Source organism: Ascaphus truei, chromosome 5 (assembly GCF_040206685.1).
Source record: "Ascaphus truei isolate aAscTru1 chromosome 5, aAscTru1.hap1, whole genome shotgun sequence".
Classification (NCBI taxonomy): Eukaryota; Metazoa; Chordata; class Amphibia; order Anura; family Ascaphidae; genus Ascaphus; species Ascaphus truei.
The window spans coordinates 239,234,038-239,244,158 of record NC_134487.1 but is presented as its reverse complement, the minus strand read 5'-3'; the positions used below and the strand labels follow the sequence as shown (position 1 = coordinate 239,244,158).

At 43.7% G+C, this 10,121-nt stretch overlaps 2 protein-coding genes across 6 annotated transcripts in view; one reads left to right on the top strand and one right to left on the bottom strand.

Moving 5' to 3' along the window:
- The window catches only part of RNF181 (ring finger protein 181), a 38,632-nt gene extending 37,548 nt beyond the window's left edge, over positions 1–1,084 (top strand). For 2 of the 3 annotated variants that reach the window (XM_075601833.1, XM_075601835.1), the window contains exons 4-6: positions 1–83; positions 277–351; positions 817–1,084. The exon at positions 1–83 is cut by the window's left edge and continues 33 nt beyond it. In XM_075601833.1, coding sequence (XP_075457948.1) covers positions 1–83; positions 277–351; positions 817–876 — 218 coding nt within the window. In that variant the 3' untranslated portion in view covers positions 877–1,084. The remainder of the gene's footprint in view (positions 84–276; positions 352–816) is intronic. The other variant, XM_075601836.1, reaches the window with a different exon arrangement.
- Positions 1,085–2,038: 954 nt separating this feature from the next.
- TMEM150A (transmembrane protein 150A) lies at positions 2,039–8,972 on the bottom strand. Of its 3 annotated transcripts, none has more exons than XM_075601831.1 (8): positions 8,804–8,972; positions 6,008–6,160; positions 5,820–5,867; positions 5,526–5,612; positions 5,077–5,144; positions 4,759–4,886; positions 3,625–3,802; positions 2,039–3,473 (listed from the first exon to the last, which is right to left on the bottom strand). In XM_075601831.1, exons 2-8 carry the CDS (start codon positions 6,070–6,072, stop codon positions 3,232–3,234), a joined length of 816 nt encoding a protein of 271 aa, XP_075457946.1. In that variant the 5' UTR covers positions 6,073–6,160; positions 8,804–8,972; the 3' UTR covers positions 2,039–3,231. The 3 variants fall into 3 exon arrangements, with proteins under 3 accessions (XP_075457946.1, XP_075457945.1, XP_075457947.1); XM_075601830.1 differs by having other exon boundaries at positions 8,800–8,971; XM_075601832.1 differs by lacking the exon at positions 8,804–8,972 and adding an exon at positions 8,654–8,783.
- Positions 8,973–10,121: the final 1,149 nt, after the last annotated feature.

Genomic DNA, 10,121 nt, shown 5'->3' with positions numbered 1-10,121 from the left:
AGTTTGAGGAGGGAGAGACAGTGAGGCGCTTACCTTGTGAACACCTCTTCCACTCCGCCTGCATCCTGCCCTGGCTCGGGAAGGTAATACAAAGTCTCACTGTACTGCAGAAATGATCTGCAGCACTCTTGCATGGACGTGATTAATATTAGTGACATACACAGGGCCTATGAGAGAGCGGTGTTTGTGTGTGTGTGTGTGTGTGTGTGTGTATATATATATATATAAATATACAGTATTGTGTTAATATCCTTCTGACCTCCTCCTGCCCTTTAGACAAATTCATGCCCCCTGTGCAGAGATGAGTTGCCCACAGACATCCCAGAGTACGAGGAATACAAACAGGACAAGGTATATAGTAACCTCAACATAGAGGGGGTGTAGGGGGGCTTTTTACCTCTTTCACCACCAGTGGAACCTGTAGCACAAAGCATAGCAATATGGCTACACTAGTGTTTTTCAACAACGGTTCCTTCAGCTTCCCTGCGATTTTCAGGTCATTTGAAAACTGTACCAAATACAAAAGAATTTACAATGCATCTGATCACAGACGCGCCGTTAGAGAGGGTTGGGGTTCCTTACAATGTATCTGACCTCAAACGTGCTATTAGAGAGGGTTGGGGTTCCTTAACCAAAAGACGGTTGGAAACCACTGGTGTACACCATACCAAGCAATGCATGTAGGCCCCCCTGGCAGCCATGGGGTTTAAATGAAATGTTTAGAAATGGCGAGGCTTATCGCTGACAAACAGGACCATGTTTGATTCCCTTACCAACTGATGCATTGTAAAACCAGCGCCGCCCTCTGTGTTTTAGGTTCGCAGGCAGCAGAGAGAGCATCGCCTGGAATATCTGCACGGAGCTATGTACACGTGATTGTCGTATGAGAAGTTGTCCGCTGCAGTGACTGAGGGGACAAGAAGAGAACTAATTTTCCTGTGTTTTGCAGCCATCTTCCACTCCAACAAAGATTTATTTTTGTAAAAAAAAAAAAAAACCCTACATACTTGACACTTTTAAAAAAATTGCAACGCGTCTTAAGGAGCAGTTCACGTGTTTTAAAAAAAAAATAAAAATCGGTTCTGTATTACTTCCCCCCCCCTTTTTTTTTTTATTATTTAACTTATAGTGCAGTTTTTAATGTTTGAATATTAGCACATTTTGATTTCTATTGGATTTAGCAACACTTCCCCAGCAGTGCAAGATCTTTGCAACTCTTTCCTGTTTGTGATCATTTTGTTGCCAATATTCCCAGCAGTTTGAGCCTCAAACTGCAACAATAGATAATGTTACCTTAGTAATATAAGAATACATGGTAGCTGCTGAGTTACACTGACTGAAGGAATGATTGAAACGGAAAGGCAGCCATTTAGGGAACCCTGGGAAGCAGGATCTTCGTTGATCAATAACAGGAGAACGAAGCGATCGGCAGCTTAGGTAATTGGTTTTCAATAAAAGGTAATCAAAGACTGCATCTATTAAAACAAAATATGTATATATGGAACCATGTTAAAAATGGTTGAGGCAAAAAGTGACACTGTGCTCATTTGCATGTCATTTCCCAGAATCCCTTGCTGCAGTGGAAGTGCTGTATGCTGGGTGATAATGGGGAAAGGCGGGGTTGCAGACCTGCCTAAGACATGCAGATGAGCATACAGCTATATTTGCATATATATATATATATATATTTTTTTTTTTAAGTGCTGCTTGGATTGCCTCTAACCTTTCCACTGGCAGATGGGCAAGCGAGGCATCGTTCTGCATGTTTTGCAGGCATCTGGTATCAAGGGGGTTAAATCCATTTTTTATCCTGTAGTAAATTCTCGTAGAATTTTGAGAAAACTGAATACAGGTACAGAGTCCTTAATTAAGTGTCATTTGTATCCTGCGGGATTTCTTCAAAGACCAAAAATAGTTACATCTGTAACGATTGCATTATTTAATGGTGGAGACGTTAGGGTTCGTACGTCTAACCACCTTGCCAAGTGGTAATTTGTAAATTCTAGGCAGGCGCTAAAACAAGTGAATACGAAACCAGTTATATTTCTGTTTTATTAAAAGAACAAAACAAGAAACACAGGATCACAAAAACACAGGCACCGACCAGCTCTCCCATCACAAACAGGGCTCAGCACGGCTCTGGTGAGAATAGCATTCCTGGCGCTGACACCGTAAAGATGCAATTTCCTGTGTGCGTGTGCAGTAAGTGGCAGTGAGGAAGTTTGTAACCGCGTCGGACAGGAAGGGCACTTCCCTCCCGTGTAACTGACGCCGCAGCAGTCACTCTCCAGAAAAATAAAAATATCCATACAATAGAAATTTAAGGCTAGGTAAGTGTGACCCGTGGTTGGTGCTTTTAGCAGCATGTCGGTTTTTTTGGCTGCTCATGTAATACACTGGCACTGTGTGGTCATTCTGGGATACTGCAGTCTGCTGGTTATTGCAAAGCAATGATGCTGTCTCTGTAACTTTCATGTACATCCCTGTGCATAAATGTTGCAGTATAAAGCAGAATGAAGTATAACATTTTACGCCCTCCCCCAAATCGCGTATCTTAAAATGTATTACAGCAGCTGCCCACAGAAAACATTGCACTTCTGCAAAGGGGCATGTTAAAAAATAAAATAAGAGATACTCTACATTATACAGAGCAGCATGGTCACTTTAAAGAGGGCTGCAACTATATAGACATACTCAGTATCATAATATAGCACATCCATTTTCAAGAGGCTGTACTTGTATAGAAATGCTTAACTGCACAGAAATACTCAACGTCACTTATGCAGCATATTCATAATATAGAGATACTCAGCACCGTTATACAGTACACCATGTTGATGATCCGGAATTTGGTAGTGTACAATACTTTGCATCATTATAAAAAGTTTACCCTTCCTGGCTAGAAGGGTTAAAAACCTGCAATGCCCCAAAAGAACCACACTGTGTCCCCCTCCAACAACGTTAAAAAAAATATATATATATATATATATATAAAAGACACAAAAAAACTGATATACAAAAAAAAAAATGTGTTAGACGTGAAATCCCGGAAAATCGTGAGCCGCAGAGAATACACTCTCTCTTTACCCCTCTTTTTTTCTTTAAAAAAAAAAAATTGGCTTTGATTTTTATTTTTTGGTAAAAACAACAAAAAGTTTTAAAAAAATTGTCCTGAGTGTTCCGAAGAAGGAGGATGAGGGTGTTGAAGGCTCATCCCACCCCCTCCGCCCCTCAAATCATGGCAATACTTTCAGGGTTGCAGTTGAGGTGGGTGGAGGTGCTGCTGCTCCCAGGAGACTTGCAGCTACGAGCAGTGGAGCTCTGCAGTGCAGCCACCATGGTGTCAGTAGAGACCGAGCCAAACTCGTAGGTGAAGGTCCCGTAGAAAACCAGGATGTCCAGGACAAAGATCCACTCACAGATAGCAGCTAGGTGCTGCAGGAGGAAGCCGTCGTGGATAAAAAACACCCCACCTGAGAAAGAGGTTAAGGTAAAAAATAAAAAGGACAGGGAGAGCTCCTAACACGATGCCCCAGAGCAATGACCTCCTCCACCAACACTTGATGCCATGTCCCTCCCCTGTGTATCTACCATTGCCCCGGTGAAGGTGTACGTGAAGGATACTCAAGACGAGGGATATTAAGGCCACAGTGGTCAGACTGACACGCAGATGCCCCACCCAGAAGTCCAGCACACTGATCGCCAGGTGATAGGTGAGGATGCAGTGCAGGCACACAAAAAGTAGACCGGCTGGGAACGCCACCCCCGCCCCAATGTAATGCAGAGACTTGGCATGATCCACCTGCCAGGGAGACAGACAAGTAATGCACAGGTTAAGGAGCATTACGGACACTACTCAGCTTTGTTTAAAGGGCTAGTCCCTCCTAGAACTCAGTGACATGTTTAACCCTTTGGCTGCCTGGGACCAGCAACACATCACAAAGCAATATAATAGAGATACACACATGGCTATGGCTATCCCCTCTTGCATAAATGGGTTACAACTGGGTTATTGACACCTATAACATTTTCAAACCATTTACCACACACCCACTATATATATATATATATATATATATATATATATATATATATATATATATATATATATATATATATATATATATATATATATATATATATATATATATATATATATATATATACAAATATAGCTGTATGCTCATCTGCATGTCTTAGGCAGGTCTGCAACCCCGCCTTTCCCCATTATCACCCAGCATACAGCACTTCCACTGCAGCAAGGGATTCTGGGAAATGACATGCAAATGAGCACACAGTGTCACTTTTTGCCTCAATAACCATTTTTAACATGGTTCCCTATAGGCTTAAGCTTGCTGCATGGTCACAGCTTTGAGCACAGCCAGGGTTAAGGTGCATACCCAGAAAACCACCCACAGACAGCTGTTTCGACCTTGATGGGTCTCATCAGTGTGGGGTTGATTTTACTGGGAATGCAAGAGAGGCTTATGGGATAGGCCAAACCATAATACTGAGTTAAGTTATGGTGAGTAAAAAAAGTGACAAAAACCCTCCACAGGAAAGCAAATATGCAAATATAGCTGTATGCTCATCTGCATGTCTTAGGCAGGTCTGCAACCCCGCCTTTCCCCATTATCACCCAGCATACAGCACTTCCACTGCAGCAAGGGATATATATATCGGTGTGTATTACACAGAGCTCTGTATAACAAAATGTTTGTACTACATCAACAATGTAACACACACACACACACTCACCTGGAAGTTTCCCACCATGACTAGTCCAGCAGCATTGGTGCAGCCAGCGACCAGAGCCACAGTGTTCAGCCAGGAGCCATGACTGAGCTCAATCACTTGACCGTATCTCAGCACACAGATCATCACCACTGAAGGGAAAGAAGGGGGGGGTGGGGTGAAGGAGAGAAAGGAGGGGAGACAGAGGAGAGTCAGGGAGGAGGAGAGATTGAAAGAGGGGAGAGGGAAAAGTCACAGGAGAGAAGAGGGAGAGTCTGGGATGGAGAAAAAAGGAGCTAGGGACCAAGAGGGGGAGCAGAGGATGGTCAAGAAAGCACTCACCCATAAACGCTCCGACGTTACCGATCAGACTGAAGAGGCAGCTCTCGGGGGGGTACGTCCCACACTTACTGAGCAGGAGAGGAGACGGAAGCTGGGTGTGTGGTAATGTATTATATTTATGTATACACACACACACACACACACACACAAACGTTTGCGTGCGTGTTGTCAGTGCTGAAATAGCAAAGGGTGCAGGTTGGCAGGATGGTGGTGAAGTAACAGGTGTGTGTGTCTGAGTCAGTATAAGAATTGCGGAGGGGCTGCAGGGCAGGATGGAGGTGTAGTGACAGCTGCGTATATGGGCTTTGTAGAGCAGTAGCAGTGGGTGCCGCAGTAGCAGTGGGCGCCGCAGTAGCAGCGGGCGCCGCAGTAGCAGCGGGCGCCGCAGTAGCAGCGGGCGCCGCAGTAGAGGACTAGCAGATGGTGCTGTTACTGGGTGTGTCACTCACCTGATGAGTGGAACATCTTCCAGGGTGCAGCAGGATTTGGGGGTCCCCTGCTTTGTGGTGTCACCGGAGCACGTCAGGTTGTATGTCCTGCAAGAGAGTACCTGCTGCAGGTTAAGAGGCCAGAGGCAGCCACAGAGCATCGCAGCACCATGTGTAAAGCCGCAGAGCATCACATTATGTATAAAGTATAATAATACTGACATGCATACACAAAGATGCATACATATTTCTGTATGATACATATGTATAAACATGCCACATGTAAGGTGCTGTGTTAGTAAGCGGGTTCTGTACCAGTTTTCCACAGGGCACACATGATGGTTCATTACAGCCATGGCATATCTGTGGGAGACAGTATGAGAGGTCATCACTTGGCAAACCTCCACCACATACAGTGCTGGTGCCCACCTCCCCCGCCTATATTACCCCCCTCATCATCCCCCCTCCCCCCACCTGTAGGAGCAGTAAGGGAAGCTACTCACACAATCCATATCCCAGGGATAGAAAACGCAGTCAGGCTGATTGGGAGGACAATCCAGCCGGTCATTAGTGAGGATAGTCCAAGGGGGCAAGGGGAGGGGACGAGCAGTCAGCACAGGGGGATCCACAGCAAACCATCAGCAGACACCGACCACCTGAGGCAGGAGAGAGAAGGCGGAGGAGGTGACGTATGCAGTGCCGACTTGGAATTTTGTAGGGCTCGGTAAGTGGGGCTCTCTTACTTTGTCCTGCGCGGCATCTCCTCTACCAACCACGCAGTATCATCATCATCATGACAACGCAGCGCCATTTGACATCGAGGCACCATAACAACAAAAACGCCATAGGAGGAGATACTGCCAAACAAGGTAAGAGGCACTTACAGAGGTCCCGCGCTCTCCCCCAGCAATCAGTTTAATTTTTGTGGGGAAGAGCACAGGGCCACCAATGGAACCGCCATCAAGTTGGCCCTGAATGTATGTCTCCAACCAACAGAAGGGAAAAGGAGAGGGAGAGCACATGCCTCTCACCACCCAGAGGGGGAGGCACATCACTCATACTGAAATACAAAACAACGAACAGCCCAAAGTTTCATTGTGTGCTGGACAGGTTTCACCAAGTAGAATACCTGTACAGGCAGATGTGGTGCAAGGTAAAAAGGGCAACTGTAAGTCTATATGGAGCACAACTGTGATCCAAAATACAAGCACGGCACAGTAGTAGACAAAAGAAAGCATTTGGAGTCCAACAAGCAAACATTTAGCCGATGTTTCAGTCTCCCCGAGTTGTGATAGATACAGTGGCGAATTTCCCATTAGAGCCGAGGTGGCAAAAATGTCCCCTCTTCCCCCCCCCCCCCCCCATATACAGATGCCTCGCTCTCGGGATTGATGGGAAGGCACTTGCCTGTGGCGTCAGCCTCCTGGCTGCGCCCTCCTTCCGAATTGCAGCATCAAATGGCGCCACTAATGTCACGGCACATGGCGCCTCATAGCCACGGCAACGTGACGTGATGTTGGTGATGTCTACGGAGTTATTTCATGCTGTGGAAGGAGGGCGGCAGCAAGGCGGCGGACACCACAGGCAAGGGCCTCGAGGCGGCAGATCTTCAAAACCACCGCTGGATAGATAAATAGAGATGCCTACACACGCACACAATAAATAGGTCTACTTCCAATCACTTACAAGATACGAGGTACTCAATAATCAGCTGGAACACTGGCCTTTGCCCGGCGTAGGGAACTAGCAGGATTTAGATAAAAACACCACAACCAAGCTGTACAAAAACTGAGTTCCTAAAGTCATGAATGCGATCTACCAGTCAGTTTAGGATTCATAGATTACAGGAAAGCATTTGATTCGGTCTACACCTCCGTCATTTTAAATGCATTAAGACAAAGTGTTGAAACAGAGTACATTAATAAATATAAGGAACATCTATGAGAATGCCACGTCAGGCAAGAAGAAATGGCCATTGTTGCATAAAGATGGTAATCGACTAAATTTCAAGGGAGATTAAAAGACCAAGATGCCCAAAGGTAAAATGGGAGGATGAAATCTGGAAGAGGCTTGCAACCACAGTACCTGAAAGATCATTGGGGAGGCCTTCATCCAGCAGTGGATCAACACGAGCTGGTGATGATTATATGCAATATGCAGGTCATGGGTTCATCTTATCAATTTAAATTCACTGAACTGTAAAGCAATATATATATATTTTTTTTTGTATATATATATATATATATATATTATTATATATTCATTTTGCTGTATCGACAGGACCTACTATGGTTGTTCCCCTTCATACAGAGGTAAAAGGGAAGGCTTACAGTCTAGTGTTAGGACCTGCAAATTTGGTTATACCTGGACGTTGATATGCAGGCTTAGGATGCTTTGGCCAAAGGGGTTAACTAAATAATCAAGATTATATTATTAAAAGTACTTAACTTTATACTTATTACCATATATGTTAGCATTGGGCTCCCCAGTCTTTTGTTATATACATTTGCCACGCTCAGTAGCACTCCTTTTGACATGAATATATATATATATATATATATATATATATATATATATATATATATATATATATATATAATGTGGTGGTGGTGGGTGTTGAGGTTTGAGCTTGCTGGGAATGTGTGTGTGTGTGTATATATATATATATATATATATATATATATATATATATATATATATATATATATATATATATATATACATATACACACACATTCCCAGCAAGCTCAAACCTCAACACCCACCACCACCACATCATATATATATATATATATATTTAATGTGAGTGATGTACCTGTGATTATATTATTTTCAGTTCTGTGAATTTAATGTAAGTGATGTACCCTTTATCTGCATAGTGTGTGTGTGTGTGTGTGTGTGTGTGTGTGTGTGTGTGTGTGTGTGTGTGTGTGTGTATACACACACACACACACTATGCAGATAAAGGGTACATCACTTACATTAAATTCACAGAACTGAAAATAATATATATAATCACAGGTACATCATTCACATTAAATTAATAGGACAGTATATAGTAGGTACAGAGATACATCAGGCACTCACATAAATATATGTATGGAGACAGATACACACACTGACAGCACGTACATATATTACTAACATACCGTAGGTAGATACATAAGGATTTGATAGGAAGTCAGTCTCTCTCTTTCGATACAGATACATGAGTAAAAAATAAATATATATGCCAGCATCTCCTCGCACGCCCCCCTGGATATGTCCCCCATGTATATACAGTCCCGGTACTTACATACCCGCTCCCCTCAGCCCCTGGATCCCCCGGAGCCTCCGATGAGCAGCCCTTTAACTCATTAAACTGACATGGGCCGCGAGTAGCTCCTGGGAGTTGTAGTGCGGAAGGTAAGACACAGAACGGTTGTATCTAGGTGTGGGACTACATTACCCGGTATACTACACGGTGGGTGGGGCCAATAGACGGTAATGGAGAGTCACAGGAACGTACTGACATCACTGAGGCGGTTACGCAAGAAACTCGCGTGTGACGTCTCGGTAATTCTGGGAAAGTTATGCAATGCTGAGCAGATTCCACCAAATAATGATCACTGCAACTCCCACCTAATAATGATCACTGCACACCAATACTGAGCAGATTCCACCTAATAATGATCACTGCACACCAATACTGAGCAGATTCCACCTAATAATGATCACTGCACACCAATACTGAGCAGATTCCACCTAATAATGATCACTGCACACCAATACTGAGCAGATTACACCAAATAATGATCACTGCAAACCAATACTGAGCAGATTCCACCTAATAATGATCACTGCACACCAATACTGAATAGATTCCACCAAATAATGATCACTGCACACCAATACTGAGCAGATTCCACCTAATAATGATCACTGCACACCAATACTGAGCAGATTCCACCTAATGATGATCACTGCACACCAATACTGAGCAGATTCCACCTAATAATGATCACTGCACACCAATACTGAGCAGATTCCACCAAATATTGATCACTGCACACCAATACTGAGCAGAGCCCCTAATAATTATCACTACCACAATACTGACCAAAGTCCCATAATAATGACCACTGCTTTAGTAAAAATGATCACTGCACCACAATACTAACCAGAGCCCCCCATAAAATGACCACTGTCACTCTTAATGATCACTGCACCCCACCCAATACCAAGCTAGTAAAATATATTTATGGATTCTGAATAACCTGATCAAGCACCAGTCGTGCTTTTCTGATTTAAACAGCTAAATTAAGCAATATTTCTTAAAGCACCAATAAGCTAGGAGAGTGTAGAATGGAAAACCCAGTGAGCAACTTGCATCCTGATTGGACACAATGTTGGGTATCTGCGTTTTAGAGGCTTCCTGCCTTTCAGTGCAACACAGAGATCACAGGCCGCAACCACTTTATTGAGCAGATTAACAAAGAAAGGTGCAGAGTACATCCAGAGGTATAACAAGCAAAACCTACTTCAGTCTTACTGCTGTTCTTTTGATGCTTGAGCATAGTATAGATTTAAAGCAACAATGCACCAACTTCCCGCCATCCTGCCGGCAAAAGGTGAACC

What these genes read in the sequence shown, in the direction of transcription:
- TMEM150A (XM_075601831.1), bottom strand. Translation starts at nt 6,072, where the DNA reads ATGACCGGCTGGATTGTCCTCCCAATCAGCCTGACTGCGTTTTCTATC. An exon ending in GTGTGCCCTGTGGAAAACTG is followed by an intron (nt 5,613 to 5,819) that starts GTACAGAACCCG and finishes ACTCTCTTGCAG; the next exon opens with GACATACAACCTGACGTGCT. An exon ending in TAACGTCGGAGCGTTTATGG is followed by an intron (nt 4,887 to 5,076) that starts GTGAGTGCTTTC and finishes CTTTCCCTTCAG; the next exon opens with TGGTGATGATCTGTGTGCTG.